Source organism: Xenopus laevis, chromosome 8S (assembly GCF_017654675.1).
Source record: "Xenopus laevis strain J_2021 chromosome 8S, Xenopus_laevis_v10.1, whole genome shotgun sequence".
Classification (NCBI taxonomy): domain Eukaryota; kingdom Metazoa; phylum Chordata; class Amphibia; order Anura; family Pipidae; genus Xenopus; species Xenopus laevis.
This window is the reverse complement of record NC_054386.1, coordinates 58,127,823-58,154,643: the sequence shown is the minus strand read 5'-3', so window position 1 is coordinate 58,154,643 and position 26,821 is coordinate 58,127,823. Positions and strand designations below refer to the sequence as shown.

General features: G+C 40.0%; 1 protein-coding gene across 1 annotated transcript in view; it reads left to right on the top strand.

Moving 5' to 3' along the window:
* Positions 1-26,821, top strand: part of gucy2f.S (guanylate cyclase 2F, retinal S homeolog) — a 57,120-nt gene that overhangs the window by 18,011 nt on the left and 12,288 nt on the right. Inside the window, exons 5-12 of the mRNA XM_041574927.1 lie at positions 7,517-7,601; positions 8,481-8,577; positions 17,689-17,832; positions 19,119-19,199; positions 19,592-19,768; positions 22,111-22,267; positions 24,742-24,891; positions 25,591-25,739. Of these exons, the coding sequence (XP_041430861.1) occupies positions 7,517-7,601; positions 8,481-8,577; positions 17,689-17,832; positions 19,119-19,199; positions 19,592-19,768; positions 22,111-22,267; positions 24,742-24,891; positions 25,591-25,739 (1,040 nt within the window). The remainder of the gene's footprint in view (positions 1-7,516; positions 7,602-8,480; positions 8,578-17,688; positions 17,833-19,118; positions 19,200-19,591; positions 19,769-22,110; positions 22,268-24,741; positions 24,892-25,590; positions 25,740-26,821) is intronic.

Sequence of the window (26,821 nt, the reverse complement as noted above, 5' to 3'; positions counted from 1 at the left end):
ATTGGGCTGTCGCTGTTTTCTGGTATTTTAAAGGTAATCACTGAAATAATGTTATGGAAATGATTGGAAAAAGTAACTTGAGTCTCACGTGGATATCAAGATTGAATGTTCTTGTTCAAAATGGGATTATAACAAACTGTGCCAAAAGGTTGCTGCATGCAAGCTCAGTAAACCTTACAACCAGAAAATAAAGGTGTGCTGTGGATAAAATTATGTTTACAGGATACTATTAGACAATTGGATAATGTAATTATGTAATAATACTGTGATTTTTTTAATGCAATACTTAGAGAAGAATCTAACTAGAAACAGTCCTCTCAAGTGGCCTGCAGCTCAAAAAGCATGTCACAAAGGCTGTTGGGTTGAATAATGGTCTTCTATACAATGTGTGTTAATGTATTGGAGAGCAATCGTAATCACTAAGCACATTAGACACTTTTGTGTGTTGTAAAATGATGTGTTTATTCAAACAGCTGATTAATAAATGTTATCTGCTAATTGGTTGCTGTAGGTTACTAGAAAAGCAGCAAAGTTTAGACCATGTACACCAAGACATTACCCTGTAGCAGCTAATCAGATGTTTACAATTAAATGCTGCCAACTGGTTTTGCATATAGGGGATTTGCTTTTCTATGGTGCCCATGGCTCTAACTAACAGGGGTTAGTGATCCCACTAAGATAGTAAAGTTGTTGAATGAATTATTGGAAATGTGTTTATTGCAATATTATTATTGATAGAAGCATAGTGACAACTGCATTTAATAAAATACATCATTTTTTCAACTGCAGAATGGAAGGTGAGATCTGCCTATTCACAGTGTATCCATGTGAAAATGTATACAGGAAAAGTGTGTCACCTATTAAAAAAGATTATAACATGTACAGAATAGCCCTTATTATCACTGAATCATTCTGTATATTTGTTCAATTATTTCTTTATAGAAATGTACAAACCTTCCAGGTTGATCAAATGTAATGATATATTTGCCACATCCCCAGAAAATGTTTTTATAAAGTTCAACAAAGTTGCTTTGGCATTTATTTTCTCGTGGATCACTGCATTTCCCCTTTTCAACTGAGGTTGAGCATTTCTTTGCAGGCTTTGATAAAACTTAAGGTGATGTCCCTGTTATGGCAGATTCGATATTGAACCCCTTTTATATATCTCACTCCCCTTCAGCAAAATCATGGCACATTATGCATACAACACTCCAGATTTCTATAGTCTAAATGTCCATAGGCTGGTCCTCGTTCAAACATATTCTGTAACAAGTTCTTGGTAGCTTTACAAACCAAGAAGTCCCAAATGGCCAGAGTGTAAAAGTCAATAGACTGAGGCAAAAAAGGGTATGCACCAATGTCCTCCCATGAGTTGAAATCATCCTATGATAAGCTTAACCTGTAAAAGCCTTGCCCCTTTGCAAAGTAGTTCCCCAGCAAAAGAATTCTGCTTAAAACAGGAATGACATCCTTTAAGGAGACTTTTTGGGTGGCTTTGAGATATTGTCCTCTCCTAAAGCTGGTGTTAAGCTCTTCTGTTCTTCTAGTCATGTCTTAGTACATACAAGTCTATTGTATTATATTTCTTTGTATGCACATTTTATGAAAACACATTTTCCAATTAAATGAATAGTAACTATTGCAGCATTTCTATGTGCATTCTATTATTCATTTTCAATTTCACTATAAAGCAATTTATAGTTAAAAATCACATGGTATGATAACTTCTGTGGTATCATATGGAATGTAATTTACAGTCCGCAGTTATCCATCACATAGCTTCATCTACTTGCTCAACCTCCTGTTAAATAGAACTTTTTATGCAGAGCTTGATAAGTAGCATTGCTACTCCAATATTAATGGATTCTATTCAGTGAGCCTCAGGTAGTTATATGATGTACAATTAATACATATCTCTGTGGCCTGAAATTTGGGTCTATACATACTCAAACACATTTAGTCAAATGACTGTTCATTTAAGTGTGGAAAAGTGAAATCAGTTGAGTTATACTGCAGTGATATTTCACCCATTAACTGAAAAGCCTGGGAAATTGGCCAAGACAATTAATGGGAATGTCCTCTTTCTGCCAGCCATTAATAACAGGACATTGGGCATGTATATCTGGTGCTTTTCCCTCTGAAAAAATGCCTACAAATATAGGCAGTGATAAAACCACAAAAAATAACCACAAAAAATAACCACATAAAGCCTTGAGTTTTCAACAAAAAATGAAAATTACTATGACACATGGAGGTACACACATCCATATAAAACCAGACCAGATGCATAAATGTATTATTAGAAGTAGTGAGACAAAATACCCTTACATTACTGTATTCATTATGTACTTAAAAAGCATTAGACTGGAGGGCCTTATAAAATTACAATCATCTAGTATGAATCCAGCAAGGTGTCATATTATAAAATGATTAAGATCAAATCCCATGTACTCCTGGTGGCGGTTCCCATACCACAACTAACTCAACCTAAAGCCAAATTTCCATAAACTTCCAGTACACATGTTTCGCATTTTATATGTTTGGACTGAGCTACTAATAACTACCAACTAACTGCTATTTAAATACTAAGGTCCTTGTAAGCATTGCACTAACTTTATATTATATTATTACTGGCAGATGAGGCTCTGGTGTAGACATTTCGCTTCTATTAGTAATAGAATGATTCTCTTGTGTGTTATGACAACACTATCCTAGATGATGATTCAGAAGGTATTTGATGTTCCCAGTAATATGGCTGCAGTGTTATTCGGCCTCATACAGATATGCCAGGGCAACTGTATTACCATGTGATATGCAGTACTGCTGCCAGAAATAATGAGGCCTTTGTGGTGGCTTTTGGACAAGGACGGCCTGATTGACTGAAAGACAACCTTGTGGTGAGATCATGGTTGGTCCCTTTGGTATTAGCCCCATATTTTCAGTGACCCCTGGTTCTTCCTTCTGCCCCATTTACAGCTCCATTGGAGAAGCCAATGCAAATTGGTATAACTCATCTCTCAACAGAGAAAAAGCTTGAAATACATACTTCTAGTCACTGCCTAGAATTGGGATAAAGGCACATTTTGCTCACAGAAGCTGGAAAACTCCAATTTTTATTTTTAATCTACAAAATCTTGATAATCCTTCATAACATAAACCCAGTCATCCCTCCACATCCCTCCAGAACAGAATAAGGGGCAGAAGGAAACTTCACATCTGATGCAAGTGGGCAAAATACGACATTGTCCAATAGTGTCAGACCTAATACAAGAAATTTCAAAAATCTAATTAGCAGCAACACTAGGGGGGCTATTTACAAAAAGTCAAATTTTGTTCCATTATATCAATAATAAAAATATTCGACCTAACTCAAAAGCACGATCTGGCTTAATTTACTAACAATTTGCATTGAACATTGTGGGATAAGTATCAACAAAATCATCCAACAATTCGTATTGTGCAATTTTTTTCCAATTGTCTCCTCAGCAACTTGAATTATTTGGATTTTTAAACGGAAACCACACATTTTTCGGATTATTGAATGTAAACGAGTGTCAAACTGCCCAAATTTTTCGAACTTCATAAAGGCAAAAAACTTCTTCCAATTGTATAAGAGACCATCTGCCATTGACTTTTACATGACTTTGAAAGGTTTTAGCTGGAGTATTTTTGTGGGCACAAGAGCTGGCGTCTTTCATTTGTTTTTGTTCAGAGACAAAATGAGCGATATGTCGCCGCGATTTGCTTTTTAAAAACGTTGGCGACAAATCGTCCAGTGTGTCCCTACCCTAACACTATTTATAAAGATATATAAAGATATATTTTCTAGTTATTTTCGAGTTATTGTGGCTTTTTTATCCCTTGTGTATGAAAAAGCAAATTGTGCTAGCATATTGAAGCCTACCACAAGTTAATGTAAAAAAATATCAAGGTGGAGTGGAAAAGTGCACACCCCATGCTTACAGCTATGCAACAAGTAACAGCACCCAGTAGGGATGTACCAAATGCATAATTTTTGGATTCAGATAGGATTTAGCCAAGTAAAAGTGCTAATCTTCAATCAAACCCAAAACTAAATGCTGGATTTGGTGCATCCCTAACAAAAAGCGTTAAGGTAGCAAGTGTGTGCATTTACAGACAGAGCAGGTCAGTAGAATTCTGTGACAAACTAAAAACTGGTGCGACAGATGTTGACAGATGTAATCCATGCAACTTTGCAGTGTTCTTTTTTTCAAACCAGAATTAAAAGCAAGTATCCTTAAAATGGAAACATAATATAAATGTCATCTCATGGAAATAGGACACTTTTTAAATATAAATCAATAAATTTACTCTTCACTATCAACCTGCCTCTCCACGTGCAGTTTTTTTTGCCAGCCAGTTATACTGAAAGACAGTTAGCTATAGCACATTGTCTAGGCAAAAGGAGCACATGCCAATGAGGTATTAGACCTACAGTAAGGGGCACATTTACTAAGTACGAGTGACTGATTAGAATAATTTTTTTTTTCGAATTTCCAAGTTTTTTTTGGCTACTTCGACCATCGAATTGGCTACTTCGACCTTCGACTACGACTTTGAATCGAACGATTCAAACTAAAAATCATTCGACTATTCGACCATTCAATAGTCGAAGCACTCTTTAAAATAAACTTCGACCACCTACTTTGCCACCTAAAACCTACCGAGCATCAATGTTAGCCTATGGGGAAGGTCCCCATAGGCTTTCTAGCCAATTTGGGATCAAAGGAAAATCGTTTGATCGATGTATTAAAATCCTTCGAATCGTTCGAACGATTATTCCTTTGATCGTTCGAACGAATTGCGCTAAATCCTTCGACTACGATATTCGAAGTCGAAGGATTTAACTTTGAGGGTCGAATATTGAGGGTTAATTAACCCTCGATATTCGACCATTAGTAAATGTGCCCCTAACTGTCAATCACAATGTGATTCCAACTCCTGCATGTAGAGAGACAGATTTCTAAGAGGGAGATACTATAGAGTAACTTGATTATTTCACAAATGGTACAGAAATTGTATTTGACCATGTTCAGTTTCTTATTTGCATGAAATGAAGATTATATTTATGAGAATCCATCTTGAAAATAAAAATGTAATACTAGCATGAAAAATTAGAAACTTTCTATGTAATCAATCAATGAAAAATTCGGTTCGTTTTCTGAAATAAACAGTTTGCATTGTTTAGGCAAAGGGAGCATACACCAATGTATTTGACCTGTTGAAATCTGACTCCTGCATGAAGGGAGGCAAATTGCTGAGAGGAAGATAGTAAAGAGTACCCAGAATGCTTGTGACCCTGAAGAATAGTAGGAAGAAAGCGTAGCAACTAGGGATGTAGCGAACGTCGGAAAAAAAGTTCGCGAACATATTCGCGAACTTGCGCAAAAATGCGAGCGGTTCGCGAACGGTTCGCGAACCCCATAGACTTCAATGGGAAGGCGAACTTTAACATCTAGAAAAGACATTTCTGGCCAGAAAAATGATTTTAAAGTTGTTTAAAGGGTGCAACGACCTGGACAGTGGCATGCCAGAGGGGGATCAAGGGCAAAAATGTATCTGAAAAATCTGCCTGTGTGTGCTTGGAAGAGATAGTGTAGGGGGAGAGCTGTTAGTGATTTCAGGGACAGATGATAGTAAGTTTGCTGGCTAGTAATCTGCTTGATACTGCTCTGTATTGGAGGGACAGAAGTCTGCAGGGATTTGAGGGACATTTTAGCTTAGGTAGCTTTGCTGGCTAGTAATCTACTGTTCTCTTTAAACAACTGCCATACGTTGACCTTGTAGGCATTGTTTGCCCAGTTTTTTTGGACGCAGCCACTGAAGCACAGTTGCCAGAAAAAATATGCCATATAAATGCTGAAAATAGTCATTTTTCGCCATACGTTGACCTTGTAGACATTGTTTGCCCAGTTTTTTTGGTTGCAGCCACTGAAGCACAGTTGCCAGAAAAATATGCCACATAAATGCTGAAAATAGTCATTTTTTGCCATATACGTTGAGTCAACGTATGGCAAAAAATGACTATTTTCAGCATTTATATGGCATATTTTTTCTGGCCTCTGTGCTTCAGTGGCTGTGGCCAAAAAAACTGGGCAAACAATGCCTACAAAGTCAACGTATACACTACTACAGCGGTGGATACGGATTACGTAAAATATATGAATGCTGCTTGAAAAAAAGTAACTCAAGTGGTTTTTCTAGAGACGATAATATTATCAATATTTAGACAAAATGTGAACAAGGTCACACAGCTCGATGGCGGGTTGAAGAAAACAGTGTGCAAATAATGCCTACAAGGTCAACGTATACACTACTACAGCGGTGGATACGGATTACGTAAAATATATTATGGCTGCTTGAAAAAAGTGACTCCGGTGTTTTTTCTGGAGACGGTAATATTATGGATATTTAGACAGAATGTGAACAAGGTCACACAGCTCGATGGCGGGTTGAAGAAAACAGTGTGCAAATAATGCCTACAAGGCCAACGTATACACTACTACAGCGGTAGTAAAATAAAAAAAAGTAAAATAAAAAAAAAATGAATATTAAAAAAAAAATTTAAGTTGGTGCTGCTGAACTACTAGGAGCAGCAGATTAGCACACCAGTCCCACTCCCCAACACTGCTAGACTAATAGCACTGGGCTCTTATAGTAGTAGTAGTAGTAGTAGTAGTAAAACAACAAAAAAATAAATAAAAGCAGTCCTTACAAGGACTATTGTTATTGCAGCAGTCAGCAGATGAGATCAGAAGCAGGACAGCTGCCCACTGCAGCTACATACAGAGCACTGCAGTAGAAGGTAGATTACTAGCCAGCAAAGCTACCTAAGCTTAAATGTCCCTCAAACCCCTGCAGACTTCTGTCCCTCCAATAACAGAGCAGTATCAAAACGATTACTAGCCAGCAAACTTTCAACTGTCCCTGAAATCACTAACAGGCAGCAGCTCTCTCCCTACACTATCTCTTCAGCACACACAGGCAGAGTGAAAAAACGCTGCAGGGCTTCGGTTTTTATAGGGAAGGGGAGTGGTCCAGGGGAGAGCTTCCTGATTGGCTGCCATGTACCTGCTGGTCTGGGGTGAGAGGGCAAAAAAAAGCGCCAACAATGGCGAACCCAAAATGGCGAACGTCACGCGACGTTCGCGAACTTCCGGCGAGCGCGAACACCCGATGTTCGCGCGAACAAGTTCGCCGGCGAACAGTTCGCGACATCTCTAGTAGCAACATAGTAGAGGTACTAGGGTAAGATGACAACACTAGGGGCAAACACTGACAACATCTGAAAAGTCTATTTTGCACCAGGTCCCGAACATTGCTACAGATAGCCTGATACAAATAAGGATATACAAAAGCACAAGTAAATCCTGTTTGCAGGCTCATTTTCTGCTCAACACACAACTGCTCAAGAGGATGTTGTAGTGTAGTGTAGTGTAGTGTATAAGCAATATTTTTTTCAGGTCTAACAAATATAAATATCTTTCTTCCCCAGGCATTGAACCTGTCTTTGCATTAATGGTCTTTCTCTGCATTGGTGTTGCCATCATCTCTATAAATGGACTTGCTTATGTTATAAGGTTGGTCTTATTAAATACACTCTACTCTGTAATCAGGCAGGATATGCACATCCTAGGGCTAATTTACTAAAGTAGGGCAAGATGTAATGTAAAATACTTGGAATCTGTTTAGCCTTTACTCTTTAATGTTGGGTACATAATACCTATTTTGTCATCCATTATAAAGCTTATTATAAAGTTAATTGTAATCACCCTAGTATTGTTTATAGTAACTTTTCATTTTTAAAAACACATGTACTCAACAAGAAAAGTACTACAAACTGAAATTCATAAGTGGCAATTTACAAAGAATGGGGGAGGACTTGCAAGAACATTAAGAGGCTTAACAGTACTCCTCTCAGTACTCATTGAAACAGCGTTTTTCCTCCCCATCTAGCTGAACTCTGTTCCTCATGCCTACATCGGGGCTACAGGCCAGTCCTGTCCTAGCTGCCTGCCATAGGGCAAGTGGTATGTACAGGGCCTCATTGTCTGTGGTCTGTGGCCTCTGCAGCTCCTTAACCTCTTCTAAATGAAGCACAAATTAGTTATTGAGTAAGGGAAAGAGGAGGTATGTCCCTCTCCCTCTGCCCCTCATGAATATAGTGCTTCTAGGTATAAGTACTGTATTCATCAGGGCAGCCGCAGGTCTCTGTGCTCTTAAACAGACATGGGAAGGCAGTGGGCAAAACAATGGCTTATTGGAGCTGTTTTTTTAACTTTGCACACTGCTTTGTTTTTCGTAAATGACAATAATGTTATTCTTAACCTTTAATGACCCTATATAGTAACCTTAATACTTTAAGAGTTCTATACCAGTAGTAGTATCTCCTGTGTATTTTTTAATGCTGCAGACAATTAGTAACAACATGTGACAAATACATGTATTTGTTTTTCCAGGCGCCGTATAAATAAAATGAAGTTAGTTAGAGGCCCAAACAAAATTCTCTTGACCCTGGAAGATGTTACCTTCATTAATCCACAACTCAGTGTCAAGGTAAGGAAACCTGTTTTTCAAATAAAGCTAAAGTTCATGTATTATTGATGTAATATTTATAATTTGGAATGAATTACCCAGGCCCTAGCTAATTCATATATGTGGGAATGATTGTGTCCTTCATGTTCTCTGGGGCTAGTGACCTGTTTCGCTGCAATGAAAATTCACAAAATGCCAAATTTGCCAAATGCATTGAAGTCAAAGAATGACAAAGGATGACTAATTGTTTCCCCCAATTTGAGTTTATAGGCGTCTTTTTTGCTGCAAAACCTGGTGAAAAATGTCTCCTCCCTCTCCACCCATGAAAATGATGTTGTAATGTGTAACTAAGTGGTCCTAAGGTTGCAAATATCTGTGCATTTCTCACAGAAAATAAGACCAGCAACATGATTCCGTGACTAAAATGTTTCTTTCCTTTAAACTCTAGCCCATTCACGTGTCAGGATAAAACAGATTTAACGCCTGACTTTACCAGCCAAAGGCTTTATTGTAGTGATACAGGATTTTTTAACTTCCACACAAACAACATGGGAAATGATAGGTTCATTAATGGCCAGTGCCCTTCATTTAGCTCTGGAGCCTTTTATCACGGGCAAGATGGGTTTGTACAGTCTGGTGGCAATTGATCATACTTCAGCATTATAGAATCATTTGATCATTTCTAATGTATGAGAGAGATGTTTTAAAAAAGCACTAAAGAACTGATTCAACCCTCACTCTGAAAATACTAGATGCAACTTGCATCACAACGCGAATATAGTTGCTTCCATATTAAAACATAAGACGTCATTGCAGCAGATGCAATTTGGAGCACATCCACAATTATGCGGGGAAATGTTTCATTACGGGTAAAAAAAATACTAACCTATGAGTCATTTGATGAGAGAATGCCAGATTGAGTAAATTCTAGTCAATGAATAAGTATTATATGCTGGTCATGTAAATCTCTGCATGACTTAAAAATCCTTGCTGCACTGTAATGGTTTCAGATAGGGGGTTTCATTTTATTTATCTGGAGGTGTCAGGACTGCCAGAAGTACGCGACCCAGAAGTACTCCACGGCGCTGTTTACATTCCCGGCGGTCACAGTGAAGATCCAAGATGGCGGCGCCCATGCTGAACACATGGCTGCAGCGTTACTGCATGATGATGTCATCACTGGTGCCGGGATCTCGTCATAAAAGGGCGCCCAAAACACTGTGACGGCGCCCAAGAATAGGATTTGCTGCCATTAATCCTGGGTTCCTGTTTGTTTCCTGTTTCCTGATTCCAGCTTGATCCCAGCCTTATCCCAGCCTGTTTCCAGCCTGTTTCCAGCTCCCAGTCTGTTTCTAGCTCCTGCCTTGGTTCTGACCCCCTGCCTGAACTCTTGATATTTGATTCTGATCTGCCTGCCCTCGTTAACTCCTGCCTGTAACCACTACTACTGATTCTGCTTAACCCTTTGGATACCGCGACCTTGCTCCCTCAAGAGGGCTTCCTCCTTGATCCTGACAACCTCCCTGGAGGGAGCTCCCGGCTCCCTGAGATTATTCTTGGGCCATGGATCCCACTGAGGAAGCTCAGCCAGATTTCGGCAGGGCCTTTCGAGGTCTGCATACTCGCATGGAGGCGTACGAAGCTCGGCAAAATTTTGAAGGACACACGCTGGAGGCGATTTTGGAAAAGTTATCCATGCTGACGCCGACTATTTCAATGCCGACAACGCCCACGCCAGTTGCTGCCGACATGGCTACACAGTCCTCCACTTCTGGTCCACGTATTCCTGCACCGCCTCTCTACAGTGGCGACCCTCAAGCCTGTCATGGTTTTGTGAATCAGTGCCAGATCCGGTTCGCCCTGCAACCTGCAGAATTTGTCTCTGAGCGAGCTAAGGTTGGTTTCGTAATCACTCGTCTGGCAGGGAAAGCGCTTGAATGGGCATCTCCGCATTGGGAGAAAGAATCTCCTTTATTAGATGATTCCAAAGCCTTCCTTCAAGAATTCCGGACGGTGTTCGATGCTCCCGGTCGGGTGGCGACCGCTGCTTCTCGTCTGTTCCAGATCCGCCAAGGGAATCGCAGTGTAGCGGAATATGCCATTGATTTCCATACTCTCGCTGCAGAGACTTGTTGGAACAATGATGCCTATCATGCTGCCTTCTACAATGGACTCTCTATCCGCCTCAAAGATGACCTGGTCTCCCGTGAATTACCCATGCAGGTTGAAGACCTCATTGCCTTGTCTGTCAAGGTGGACACCCGTCAGAGAGAACATCAGGCTGATAGGGATCGAGTCAAGAAATTTCAACCCATGTTGGCTCCTCGCTTCCAAAGACCGCTGTTACCTTCTACCCCTCAGCAGCCTTCTGTTATTCCTCCGGAGGAACCTATGCAAGTCGGAAGAGTTCGTCTCTCTGAACAGGAGAAACTCCGGAGACGTACGGCTGGACTTTGTCTCTATTGTGGTGGTCAATCCCACTTTGCCAACTCTTGTCCTGTGAAGCCTCAGAGTTCCCCTCTTCAAGGTAACCCGGGAAAGACTCGTGTGAGGGGTGTTATTCCTGTAAAGCCTCAGAGTTCCCCTCTTCAAGGTGACCCGGGAAAGTCTCATGTGAGGGATGTTGTTCCCAAATGTCAAGAGAACGCTCACAGGTTTCTTCTGCCTTTACAGATCCGTCTGGCCACTAAGACCATTGTTGGCTCAGCATTCATTGACTCTGGTGCTGCCGGAAATTTCATGGACGCTCTCTTTGCTAAGTATATGAATGTTCTACTATTTCCATTGACTCCTCCTCTTCGAGTAACCGCCATTGATGACAGACCCCTTGAATCTGAGTTTATTTCCATGACGACTGGGGAATTGCCTGTGCAGGTTGGGACTTTACACAAAGAAAAGTTATTGTTCCTGATTATTTCCTGTCCTTCTGTTCCTGTCGTCTTGGGGCTTCCCTGGTTACGCCTGCATAACCCTATCATTGATTGGTCCTCGGGGCAGGTTTCCCGTTGGAGTCCATACTGCCAACAGCACTGCCTTCCTGTTGAACCCATCCAGAGGGTGAATATTTCTACGTCAGATTTGAAGACGCTTCCCTCCTTCTATAAGGAATTCTCTGATGTCTTCTGTAAAAAGTCTGCAGAATTTCTCCCTCCTCATCGTCACTACGATTGTCCAGTTGATCTCCTGCCTGGAACCATGCCTCCTAGAGGTCGCACTTATCCTCTCTCCCCAGCAGAGACCGCTGCCATGAAGGAATATATCCAAGAAAATCTCCAGCGGGGGTTTATTCGCCCTTCTACTTCTCCTGCAGGGGCTGGATTCTTCTTCGTGGAGAAGAAGGATGGAGGCCTACGTCCTTGTATTGACTACCGGGGTCTTAATAAAATCACCGTTAAGAACCGGTATCCCTTGCCTCTGATCGCAGAACTTTTTGACCAACTGAAGGGGGCTAAAATCTTCTCTAAGTTGGATCTCCGTGGGGCGTATAACCTTATCCGCATCCGGGAAGGTGACGAATGGAAGACAGCATTCAACACTCGTGATGGGCACTATGAGTACCTCGTAATGCCATTTGGTCTCTGCAATGCCCCCGCTGTCTTTCAAGAATTTGTGAACGACATTTTCCGGGATCTCTTGGGAAAGTTTGTGGTCGTGTACCTAGATGACATCCTGATTTTCTCCAAGGACCTTGCAAGCCATCGCTCCCAGGTGAAGGAAGTACTCTCTCGTTTGAGGAAGAACTCTCTCTTTGCCAAACTGGAGAAATGTGTGTTTGAAGTATCCAAGATTCCTTTTCTGGGCTATATCATCTCCCCAGAGGGTTTCGAGATGGATCCTGTGAAAGTGTCTGCAATCCAAGAGTGGCCCCTACCGCTGAGCACTAAGGCAATCCAGAGATTCATTGGTTTTGCCAATTACTACCGGCAATTCATTAAGGGGTTCTCTTCTCGCATTGCTCCTATCCTGGCCCTCATCCGAAAAGGGGGTAAACCCAGCTTGTGGCCCCCATCTGCTATTGAAGCCTTTCAATCCCTTAAGGATGCCTTCACTTCCGCTTCGGTTCTCCGCCATCCTGATCCGGAGTTACCTTTCTTCATCGAGGTGGATGCTTCTGAAGTTGGAGCTGGAGCTATCTTGTCCCAAAGACATCCCTCTGATGGAAAGTTGCACCCATGTGCATATTTCTCTAAGAAGTTCTCTCCTGCCGAACAAAATTATGATGTAGGAAATCGAGAACTCCTGGCTGTCAAGCTTGCCTTAGAAGAGTGGCGTCACCTCCTTGAAGGTTCCTTGATCCCAGTCACGATCTACACAGATCATAAGAATCTTGAGTTCATTCAATCTCTCAAGAGGCTGAATCCCAGACAAGCAAGGTGGGCTCTCTTCTTCTCTCGATTTAACTTTGTCTTGACTTATCGCCCTGGCTCCAAGAATCGGAAAGCCGATGCTCTGTCCCGAAGTTTCACTCCGGTGGATCGTTCTCCTGAAAGACTAGAGCCAATTATTCCTCCTGTCAAGATAATCGCTTCTTTGTACCCTCAATTTGCTGATCAAATTCTGGCTGGTCAATCTTCTGCCCCTCCTGATACCCCCATCGGAACGGCATTTGTACCTCTTGAACTTCGTCTGCCTATCCTGCAACAGACTCATAGCTCCAAGCAAGCGGGACATCCTGGTCCTGCTAAGACTCTAGAACTTTTACGGCGTCTAGTCTGGTGGCCGACTATTCGTAAAGATGTCAAAGACTTTGTTGCTGCTTGTAGCGTTTGTGCCACTTCCAAGCCTAGCCATTCTCGCCCTAGCGGGTTACTACAGCCATTGCCTGTCCCCTCTCGTCCTTGGACGCATTTGGCAATGGACTTCATAGTCGAACTTCCTCCCTCCAGTGGGAATACCGTGATCTGGGTCGTCATAGATCGTTTTAGCAAGATGGCCCATTTCATCCCTTTACGGAAGCTTCCATCTGCAGTGGAGTTGTCGCAGTTGTTTATTCAATTCATTTTCCGCCTGCATGGCTTCCCGGCGGAGATTGTCTCTGACAGAGGTTCCCAGTTCACGGCGAAGTTTTGGCGTTCCTTATGCAAGGTCTTGGGTATTGCTCTCCAATTCTCCTCTGCCTATCATCCCCAAACGAATGGGGCAGCGGAGCGAGTGAATCAAGCCTTAGAACAATTCCTGAGAAATCATGTCTCCCTCTGCCAAGATGATTGGTCTGACCTTCTCCCGTGGGCGGAATTTGCTCATAACAACGCCTGTCATTCATCTACTGGAAGATCTCCATTCATGTCTGTGTATGGCCAACATCCTCAAGCCTTTCCACAAGAACTTTGTTTTGACTGATGTCCCAGCCGCTGATGACCATGCGGCCCATATGTCCACTATTTGGGCGGCAACCAAGTCTAATTTGGAGAAGAGTGCTCTTGTGAACAAGACCTTCGCTGATCGGAGACGTAGGTCCTCTCCTCTCTTCAAGGTTGGTGATAAAGTTTGGCTTTCTTCCCGAAACATTCGTCTGAAGGTGCCATCTCCCAAGTTGGGTCCGAAGTTTGTGGGTCCATTTCCCATCTTGGAGATTATCAATCCTGTGGCTGTCAGACTTCAGCTTCCCCCTGAGATGCGAATCCCCAACGTGTTTCATGTCTCCTTGGTGAAACCCGCTACCTCCAACCGCTTTTCTGTTGACCAGTCTCCCCCTCCTACTATCTCTGTGGATGGTCAACAAGAATATGAGGTGGAAAAGATCCTTGACTCCAGAATCTCCAGGGGTTCTCTTCAGTACCTCATCAAGTGGAAGGGCTTTGGCCCTGAAGAATGCTCCTGGGAAGGACACTCTGATGTTCATGCTGCTCGTCTTGTGAGGGATTTCCACGCCCGGTTTCCCCAAAAGCCTTGTCCTGGTGGTCCAGAGGCCCCCCATGGGGGAGGGGGATACTGTCAGGACTGCCAGAAGTACGCGACCCAGAAGTACTCCACGGCGCTGTTTACATTCCCGGCGGTCACAGTGAAGATCCAAGATGGCGGCGCCCATGCTGAACACATGGCTGCAGCGTCACTGCATGATGATGTCATCACTGGTGCCGGGATCTTGTCATAAAAGGGCGCCCAAAACACTGTGACGGCGCCCAAGAATAGGATTTGCTGCCATTAATCCTGGGTTCCTGTTTGTTTCCTGTTTCCTGATCCCAGCTTGATCCCAGCTTGATCCCAGCCTGATCCCAGCCTGTTTCCAGCCTGTTTCCAGCTCCCAGTCTGTTTCTAGCTCCTGCCTTGTTTCTGACCCCCTGCCTGAACTCTTGATATTTGATTCTGATCTGCCTGCCCTCGTTAACTCCTGCCTGTAACCACTACTACTGATTCTGCTTAACCCTTTGGATACCGCGACCTTGCTCCCTCAAGAGGGCTTCCTCCTTGATCCTGACAACCTCCCTGGAGGGAGCTCCCGGCTCCCTGACAGGAGGGGGTGGTAAATATAGCTCTACAATTTGATATGCCTAGTGCCTATATTTTGTAACTTGCCAAGGATCCACACTGTCCTCATTGTTCACCTTGGTTGTAATGGTAAAGAAGTTCATTCCTTTATGTGAAATAAATAACAAACAGTTCAAGTTCTGACTATTTTTTTGAGTATTTTCAACATTAAAGTGGATAAGGCTAAAACCAACTTTAAAGGACACCTGTTGCCTAAATATATTATCCCCAACCAAAGGTGCAGCCTAATAAAGCCAACACTCCAGTTGGGGGTAACTATTTTTTTCAATTGCCCCCCACTAGCGCTAGGCCACCTGCACCAGGTGGGAACTCCTGGGTTGAGCAGCCATGTTGGGGCACATGCATGTGCATAATAATCGATGCAGCAACTTGCTCATTATGTGCATGTGCGTGACATCAGAAGTGTGTTATGCACATGCGCTCTGACTGAGTTGCATGCTTGTGCCGGGCAGGCCACTGGGTCCTAGTGCCTGGCATCGGCGCTCGCACCGTCCCCACCCCTGCGTGCGAGTGTGCAAAGTCATTGGAGCACTGGGCATTATGCATACAAGAGTTCCTATACCCAGTACTCCTTAGAATGCGGCTGTGCGCATGCCTCCCTTAAAATCTTGCCGCCCTAGGTACGGGCCTTTGTGGCCTCACCACAAATCCAGGCCTGGCACCAGGAGCTCCCTCCCAGTGCGAGTGTCCAGAAAATCAGAACATTCAGAATGTGTGCCAATGGGAAACCTACTGAGAGAAAACTAGTAGCTAGATTCATTCCATGTTAACTACACATAATATCCTTAAAGCTTAAAGGAGAACTAAAGCTTAACTAAAGAAGAGGGCAGAAATGTTGTACAGGTATGGGACTTGTTATCAAGAATGCTCGGGACCTGGGGTTTTCCAGATAACGGATCTTCCCGTAATTTGGATTTTCATACCTTAAGTCTTATAGAAAATTATGTAAATATTAAATAAACTCAATAGGGTGGTTTTGCTTCCAATAAGGATTAATTATGTCTTAGTTGAGATCAAGTACAATGTACTGTTTTATTATTACAGAGAAAATGGAAATAATTCTTAAAAATTTAGATTATATGGATAAAATGGAGTCTGTGGTAGACAAACTTTCCGTAGTTCGGAGCTTTCTGGATAATGGGTTTCTGGATAATGGGTTTCCGGATAATGGGTTTCCCCATACCTGTACATTATGTTTTGAGCTTCTTTATCAGCCCAAGGCAACCACAGCCCTTTAGCAGGGAAGATTTGTGACTATGAATATGCCCCAGGAGCTCCCCATCTTCTTTTCTGCTGATTCACTGCACATGATGTTCTGTGCTGCTGTCACTTAATGAGCTTAGGGACCGACGTACAATATATTGTATTTATGTACAATATAAATGTCACAATATAAGTTTGTTTAATAAATAATTCAGATTATTGGTACATGGCAGCTCAGAAACCAGCACAATTACCATCAGAATCCAATAATCAGTCATGTATCATCGGCTAATATGACAGGCAAACCTCATTTCCTGCTTAATGAGTTATGACGAGTCTGACCCCAAAGCTTAACTTCAACAGCTGCACAGAGCTCACTGAGCAGGTTAGTGTCGCAGACACTTCTAACAAAATCCAAGATGGTAAGCCCCTGTGACAACTTTGAAGGCCTGGATCATTACTACTATAGAGATGCTGAACCTTTCGGCTGGTTCAATACGTTCAGTATATATATTTTTAGGGTTTAGTTGTTCTTTAACAATTTCACTAAAACATTTCATTATCACTAAAATCTATGCTATCCACATAGGGTTGCCACATTTTCACCCAGTGCAATCTGGCCAGGGGGCTTAGCCGTTATATCGAGGCCATGACGCGGCAGGGATGGACCAGAACCGCTGGTCGTCGTGTCAATCATAGGAAATCCTGCCCCGGTATTCCTAATTTGGAAAACCAGGCAGGCAGTTTTGACCCGGGCAGCCCTTTAAAAAAACCGGGCAGGTGGCAACCCTATATCCACAATGAATCTCATTTTCCACTTACAATTCAAAAACATCAATCTCCTTGAGCTAGGACATACTATGACATTGCTTATAGTCAGTTTTTGAATTGCATCTGCTTTGCATGCCCTTTTCTCTAATGAGCTCTCTAACGGGCTGGTGGATGAACTTCATCAGGGCCTTAAATATTTATACATTTAATTAGTCTTTGGGGAACATTGACTTTGTGAGTCTAAACTATTACTATTCCAGTAAATTGCTATTGGTTTTGCGTGCAATTATTTAAAGCTACTTCTAACAGCTAAAATGTAGACCATTGTTTTAGCTATTTAGACATACAATTTAATAGGAAAATTGGAAAACATCACAGCAACAAAATAACATTTACTAAAATAAACATTATTTGCTAAATCCCTTCATAAAGGTGGAATATATGTTAAGATGTGTCAGGAAAGGTCAAGAATAAACCATTTCTAGACAGTAACAGGCCTGTGTTTGGGTTGTGCGTATCCAGGATAGCTGTGAAATCTAGTGTTCTGACAGCTGCTTTTTGCAGGTATAGATCTGAACACTTGATTGGGGGCCAATATTTCAATTATTATCCCCCATCACAGCTATACCGAAGCTTGGAATATATTGTTAACTGATATTTTCTTTTTAGAAACAAAGTAATGATGGTAGTCGTACTAGTGACAGCGGCCCAATAGTAGCAGATACAAGGAGTATGAAGTCCCCAATGAGGTCAGGTTCAACTCAAAGCCTTATTCCTGCTACCTATGAAAATTCAAATGTAGCAATATATGAGGTAGGTAAATATGTAACGTATATATTCTGTGTTATACCTGATGGGATTTTTAGTCATCAAATAAATACAGTATATACAGATATACGGAATATAACGAATAATACAGAATACAGAAAAATGCAAAACTATGGCATATATATCTTAGAGATACTATATATATATATATATATATATATATATATATATATATATATATATATATATATATATATATATATATATATACACATACATATAGGGCCTTATTTATCAAAGTTTAATTTATCTGAGAATTTCTCTGATTTTTGCCCAAAAAAATCTGAAAATCTAAAAATTAGAATTTTGTAGTAAAAAAACGGAAATTCTTCAAGTTTTTGGCATTCATACGTTAATAAATAATCCCCTTAATGTGCAATTAAATATTTGCAGAACATGTTTGTTTTTAATTTCATTCAGTACTATTAAAACTATGATTATAATTCCTGTTTAATCCATAATTTGCAAGATTTATAAATGATATATGCATCATTATCATTTATGTCTTGCACACCTCCATATAACCCAAACACTGTGAATTTCAGCCCATAAGTGTAAATTACAAAAACGGTAGTGTGAAGGCAAGAAGTAGTATTGTCTCTAAACTGTGAGCTCATACAGTATGTGCAACCACAAGTTATAAAATCAGCACACACAACAATCTGTGGCGTACACACAACATTTTACATGACTGCACATGGGGTCATTTATGAAGCTCGGGGGGCACAAGTGCGAGAGCTTAAAGAGATGCAAAGGCCTGTGGATGTTACAAAATGCTCCACTCAGTGGGCAAAGTACAAATAAAGTGCTCAATTGTTGCCTATTTTTTGCACTTAGCACACTTTGTGGGACATTGTAAATCAGTCTTGAGTGCACAGTTTTTAAAAAGATATTTGAGACTAGAGAAAACTTTGCCCAGATAGTTTAGTCAAATGGAAATATATATATATATATATATATATATAGATATATATATATATATATATATATATATATATATATATATAAACAGTGAAAACACACACAAATATAAATATAACAAATATTAAATAAGAGACGATTTTTGGATTCTGAGTTTTTTTTAAAATATGAGAGGATATCACAAATATTAAAAAAAAAAACGCATAGAGGAAGTCAAGTTCCTTTACCCTGGACAATAAGCAGCTAAAATGCAACTGACAATAGACAAAAAAGTTAAAAAAAAAAAGGCATGTCAAGATTAGCATTTCTTCTAATGTTTAATCATTACTCATGTGATTTTCTGTCCCAAGGGTGACTGGGTTTGGATGAAAAAATGTCCTTCTGGAGATTTTGGAGAACTTAAACCAGGAACAAGCGATGTGTTTGAAACGGTAAATATACATTATATGTGTTAGAGACAAATCTTTGTCTGCAGCAAGCAATGAATGTCTACATGTGAATGCGACCATGATCACTATTAATGGCTTCACAGCTGATGTGCTGCCCTTTTGGGGCTTTATTCTAGTGACAACGGTGCTCAGGATTTTTTGACTTCAGTAACCTGCTATGGTTTGATTCACTCATATGATACATAGCAGTAAGGGATGCTGTTGACATCCCAGGTGTACATTACCCCTGCTGTGCCTGTTCATCACATATCCTGAGTCTCCACAGGTTACATTTTGAATGTTTGTTGGATATGTTTGGTTATCTTTGCTATTTTGTTGTTTTTTTAAATACCACATCCACCAATGAATTTAACGGGTTGTGCATTTCTATGCAGATGAAAGACATGCGCCATGAGAATGTCAACCCATTTCTTGGGTTTTTTCACGACTGTGGAGTTTTTGCCATTGTCACAGAGTTTTGTTCAAGGGGCAGTTTGGAAGATTTACTAAGAAACCAAGATGTGAAACTAGACTGGATGTTCAAATCTTCCTTAGTTCTGGATCTTATCAAGGTAAATAATGTGACACAAAGGAAGACACTTGGCTACTGACTGATTGGCAGTAGTTTAAAGGCATTTAATTGTAAAAAGTATGTTTCAGAAAATGCAATAAACATTTCCTTAGCTGTAAGAGAAAACATCAAACTAAAGCTTGTTTGAATGATGCTGTCCCCAATATGAACTACCAGGTGTGAGCAAGCTGACCTGGGGAGACATATTATCAAGGGTCACATTTCAAATTCATGTCAGGTGAATAGAAATGACCCGAAAACTTGATTTGAGTTTTTTTCTCTGAAAAAAACTTGAATGTCAGGAAGGCTGCAAACAACTACAAATTGATCCCTGGACATCCCCCATTGACTTAAACAGCAATTCAGCAGGTTTTAGGTGGCGAATTTGAGTTGAGAGTATGATACATCTCGAAAATCTAATTCAAATGTTTTAAAAACGTCAAATCAAATTTTAATAACTCCCTCGTTGAATTTGACAGTTTTGTCCATAAAAAAACCTAAAAAATTTAAATTTCTAAATTCAATTTGACCTTTGATAAATCTGTCCCTAAGTCACCGGTCTCAATTGTTGCTCATGAGCCGGCTATATAGACTGACCCTAAAAGACCAATAAACTTCAAGCAAGTACAACACATACAGTCTATTTCTTTGCAATGCCGTCAGTGATCTTGCACCTACTGTAAATTTCAGAAGCCACATATATTTGTTGATGAAACTTATACGGGGGGGAAGTAGTTATAGTCGGTAACGTAAAAAAATATTCGCAAGTATATGCTTCTATGCGAACAAATTTTGCTTTGCGCAAATATAAAGGGATCCTGTCATCGGAAAACATGTTTTTTTCAAAACGCATCAGTTAATAGTGCTACTCCAGCAGAATTCTGCACTGAATCCATTTCTCAAAAGAGCAAACAGATTTTTTTATATTCAATTTTGAGATCTGACAAGGGGCTAGACATTTTGTCAATTTCCCAGCTGCCCCTGGTCATGTGACTTGTGCCTGCACAAGAAATGAGAGAAATGCTTTCTGGCAGGCTGCTGTTTTTCCTTCTCAATGTAACTGAATGTGTCTCAGTGGGACATGGGTTTTTACTATTGAGTGCTGTTCTTAGATCTACAAGACAGCTGTTATCTTGTGTTAGGGAGCTGTTATCTGGTTACCTTCCCATTGTTCTTTTGTTTGGCTGCTGGGGGGGAAAAGGGAGGGGGGTGATATCACTTCAACTTGCAGTACAGCAGTAAAGAGTAATTGAAGTTTATCAGAGCACAAGTCACATGACTTGGGGCAGCTGGGAAATTGACAATATGTCTAGCCCCATGTCAGATTTCAAAATTGAATATAAAAAAATCTGTTTGCTCTTTTTAGAAACGGATTTCAGTGCAGGATTCTGCTGGATCAGCACTATTAACAGATTCATTTTGAAAAATTTTTTTTTTCCCATGACAGTATCCCTTTAATATAGCTTTTGCGAACCCGGAAACTGTTTAGCAACCACTTCCGACAGTGGAAGAAGGTTTGCAAATTTTATAGTTTGCGCCAGTGCGCAGTGAATGTAATAAACTTCTTACTGTAAAATGTTGTTATGCTTGCTCCAAAAGATTAAGACACCTTCAAGCATTTCTTAAAAGTGGGCAATGCGCAATAAAAATTTGCAATGCGCAATGAAAATTCGCAATGTAATAACAGTTTAAGGAAGAATATTACATTGGGAAATGCACATTTTTATTCTTATTTGTGCAAATTGTTTTGGTCTTTGCGACTTTTATTACATTACCCCAATATTGTGGTGTTGCTTGAAGCTGCAGGAAATAATTATGTGTGGCCTTATTGTAATCTGCTGCTCATTAGCTATTGTCCCAAATTTTTTTAAAAAAAAAAACTGTTACATATTTTATTTTGTTATTTATAAATACTATCTCCAACAGTTCACCCATATCATAGAGGCAAAACATTAATGATACTAATAATTATGAAAAACTAGTAACTGAAATGTCTCTTAATCAGGCAAAATTGTCTGTCAAAATAGGTTGAAATATTAATTAAACAAAACAGACTTCTTTATCAAATTATTTCAGTTTAAACCATGGTTTCTCAAATTTTGGGGCCCAAAGTACTGGATGGGGTGACCTAGTGTAAAGGCCAATTAGGATGACAGAAGGAGCGAGCAATTGTTTCATATTCTGGATACTCCTGGAACTAAAGCAGATTAACTGATACTTGTTAGGAGCTAGGAGAACCTTGACTTGGACCATAAAGGAGAAGCAGAGCCTCAAATATTTGAAAAGAACAGATAAATTCTCGGAGGCAGCACCCTTTTAAATAAATTCTATTTTTATGTGTAGGGAATGAAGTATCTGCACCACAGAAAGTTTGTCCACGGGAGACTCAAATCTCGGAATTGCGTAGTAGATGGACGTTTTGTTTTAAAAGTGACTGACTATGGTTATAATGAAGTACTGGAAGCTCAGAGGATTCCTCATAATGACCCAACTGCATATGGTAAAATGACTATTGTAGAAATAGTTGTTACATAGATTTTGAATTTTGCTTGAAAAAAAAGACAAAGGTGACAGGTCCATCAAGTTCATCCCCCCAAATTATCCCAGTGCCTACATATATACAGTACATACATATACAGACTTACAAATACACTCACATATATAAAACTGTATATATATATATACATATACATAATTAACTGTATTATGCATGCTCAAGAATCCAACCACCAAGCCACTGTTAAAGGCATGGGAGTGGTATGCTGTACATGCAATAAAGAGACACGACACCATAGCTTGAGTGGAGAAAGGCAGCAGCATTTATTATAACTCAATAAACTTTTAACAGCAAATACATTAACGCCAAATTAATGAATATGATCACATAACAGCATCTGTTTGTATGCATGGCAATGACACCTAGCCAGCCTCAGTCCATTTAACAGGCCGCCTATTGATTGACCATTTGTGAAAAGGCTCAGCCTTATCCAACTCCTAGCCACGAGCCCTTTGTTTAAACCTCAAATTTTCCTCCATGCTGCGACAATATATATATATATATATATATATATATATATATATTTATATATATATATATATATATATATATATATATATATATATATATATATATATATATATATATATATATATATTTTTTTTTTTTTTTCTTATGATAAAAGTATATATTAACATATTTAGGGAGGGTGGGTGATTCAAGTGAACAAGCTATCCAGCTGCCAGAACAAGAAGAAGAAGTATCTGTTCTGGCACCCCTTTTTATACACCCCGAACTTCCTGCTCTTAAGAACACGTGGTTCCAGGATCCAATCATGCCCTGAGATAACCTTGCCCTTTGACATCATTACCCCAGCAACAGTAATTTACTGTGGTAACTAACACGTGGCAGCGCACCTACTGTCCCACATTAACCAATGCACTGCCAACAACCCTCCCATGCAAGTCCAGGGGAAAATGAATTCCACTGCACCTCACATTAATAGAATCTGCCACTTTCAACATCACGGCTGGGAACTCCACAACCTCTCTAGCTTTAGAGTGAAGAACTTTTTTAAACTAGCAGTTCGCAAGTTATATATAGACATAACTGCTTGGCCTGCTTTTGAAACTTATCGGGCCCAATGATTGTCAGTGAAATCAATAGGGAGCAATCCTGGGTGTTTGGTTGCCTGCCCATTGAGCTATTATATGCTCTGGCACAACATCCAGCATTGTATCCAGTTAATCTGTTTGTAACAGTGACATTTCTACATGCATGAATAATGCATACACATGTGATAGAGCTCATAACAGGAAGAGGATGCAACAAAGAGGATAACATTCTGAATTACAAAAAAAAAAGAGAATTCAAGACCAATGGCTAATTATCTTAGGATCTGTACCTATCTACATAACAATAAAATATAATTTTAAGGTGAACTTAATCAATTATCTAGATTTCGGCAACCCTCCAACGGAAGTACAAAATTGTTTTCATGAAATACAGAATTACAAATGTAGATGCAAATTATTACTCAAGCAATGAGCTTGGCAAAAGAAGGTAAAATTACACACAAAAAAAAGAAGGCTTTGGCCTAGAGTCTAAAGCTAATGGTACATCAGGCATTTTCTTTGCTTCCATGCAGTATCTCTGCTAGTGAAAAAAGACCTGCAACTATCATTATGTCCACGGGTAGGTTTCTACCATAATATGCAGATTTGGTCATTTTCAGGAGAAAATCTGCTCGTACAAAGGTTACAAGAAAATAGTAGGGCCCAAAAAATCCTACCAAAAACCAAACATCAGCATACTGTATATTTTCTACATGCCCAATAGCAACTGGTTAAAAAATGAAACTCCTGTTACTCTGTACAACCACATGTTATGCATACTTAGAGGTAAACCGAATTACTTTTCAACTTTTCTTGTCCTTTAATGGTAAGTGGCACTGGCAGTTTCACCACTTATATGCACTAAGAAATATGTAGTGTGCCCTTAGTAAGTGATCTTCCTCTTCTGCTGGATCCTAAGCTAGAGATCTGGAGTGGAAGTTCCAGTAGCAACGCTTTTTTTACCCTCAGTAAGACAATGGTGACCCAGGAAAATTGTGCATGTGATAACTACCTTGGTTGCTGTAAAGTGGTTTGTGTGCCACTAGTAATACTTACTATTAATACTAACTATGTGCAACACATACTTTTTATGCTATGAAGATATTGTAAGCAAAGTTTGGATTCAGTTTAGTATTCAGCCAATCTTTAGCGGCAGTTTCCATATTTAACTACATTTAAAGATTGTGATGCTAGTGCACCCCTACTGTACTCATAGCAATTAGGTAATATAACCATTCTTACATTTTACTTTGGAGATATTATATGCTGTACAATGTGAGTAAAGTTGGAAGCGTGTACCCTTCTGATTTTTGTTTAGTTAAAAATTAAATGAGCCTGCTAACGTTCCTTTTATAATTGCAGAGCTACTGTGGACAGCACCAGAACTGCTTAGGGACCCACTTTCAGCAGTGCATGGCTCTTTCTCTGGAGATGTATATAGCTTCTCTATTATCATGCAGGAGGTTGTGGTGCGGGGCCCCCCATTTTGTACAGTGGAAGAGTCTGCAGAGGGTACGTTTAAATAACTGAAGTGATTAAATTAACAGTAACACCAAAAAATTAAAGTGTTTTAAAGTAATGAAAATATGCACTGTTGCCCTGCACTGCTAAAACTGATTTGTTTGCTTCCGAAACACTACTATAGTTCATATAAACAAGCTGCTGTGTAGCAAGGGTGGTAATTGAAAAAAGGCTATATGGCAAAGGTTAAATAGTGGATAACAGATAACACCATTATGTTCTACAGAGCTTATCTGCTATATGCTGTGTAACCTGAGCCTTTTCTCCATTGAATAGCTGCCCCCGTTGCTACACAGCAGCTTATCTATATAAATAATAGTAATGTTTCTGAAGCAAACACAGCAGTTTTTACCAGTGCAAGGCAACACTGCATTATTTGTTTATTACTTTAAATTACGTTAACTTTTTTGATGTTACTCTTCCTTAAAACAATATTGTATAACACACATACAAACTATGCCTTTGCCTTTGTCATATTCTGAATACATTATGTATTTACAGTTAAAATTCAAAAGATATTTGCTAATAAGTATTATTTATTAATATAGTAGTAGGGTAGGAAGTCTAATACTCCTGTTTAATTGATATTATTATCAGTATACAGTATGTGAGATTGGCAAGAGATTAATTGGTGGCTTGTAACCTTCCTTTTCATCATAGCTAAAACAATTTTGCGATTATACCCTACAGAAATCATCCAGAAGATAAAGAAGCCGCCACCCTTGTGCCGCCCAGTGGTGTCTCCAGATCATGCTCCAATGGAGTGCATTGTACTAATGAATAAGTGCTGGAATGAAGTGCCGGACAGGCGTCCCTCCTTTGATGAAATATTTGATCAGGTGAGCAAGATTTTATAATAACAGATAAAGTCAATTGAATACCAACTAGTCAACAGATATACCATGTAACGTGTATATATATATATATATATATATATATATATATATATATATATATATATATAAAATACATTTTGAATCATTTACGCAATAAGAGTGCTGATCCATCTAATTGTAACTATGACATTTGATCTTGCACCTTACATGATTCCTATAGATTGAAAGCTGGCATATTGATACTATATACTACTATATTCAGTGAAAAAAGACCGCACTCACAGGACTTTGTATGAAAAAAAAGCCACTAGGGCTGTGATTTTATTCCTCAATGTTTCGGCTATCAAACTCTAGCCGTCCTATATATATATATATATATCTTTGGTAAACTGTGGAGGTGTTGGTGCAGAGGTTTGGTAGTGAATTCTGCTTGTTTTTATATAACGAGGATTGTATTGTAATCAGGAGGCTCACACAAAAAATGTGATAGTGACAGTGACTCTCCAGATTATTGGTATTATTTAATATTTTGCTAAAGTTATAAGGGCACACTTGGACTCTGCCTTCCAGCCCAAATTAACTCATTTCGCAGAACAGGGACCAGACAGGGTTGGACTGGGCCGGGGGGAAATCAGGAAAAAATCCAGTAGGCCCCAGCACTCGTGGCCCAGACCTGCTCCCTGTGTGAAGCCTTTGCCACAGCTTCCGAGCTCCGTCCATGACCCCCATGTGGGCACAAGAAGGAGGGGTCTTAGGGGGCTTTGCGTCTGGGGCGGGGGCATGGTGAGCTCTCCTTGAATACAGGGCTGACTGCATTTGACATTGATTTATTTATGAGGAGTGGGAGGCATGTAGCTGTCCCACCTTCCTCCCCCTAATGTGTGTCTGAATGATGGCAACTGCTGCACATTAACTGTAAAAAGATGCAAAGATTTTGTTTATGGTCTGGTTGATTCTAGAAGTGGAACAATTGTAACCTTGACACCAGGAATGTGGCTGGAGAATGCTTATCTGTTAACAGTTATTCATGACGTATATATGATGACTCACTTGACCTGAAAGGAGAAAGATCCCATTAGTATTGA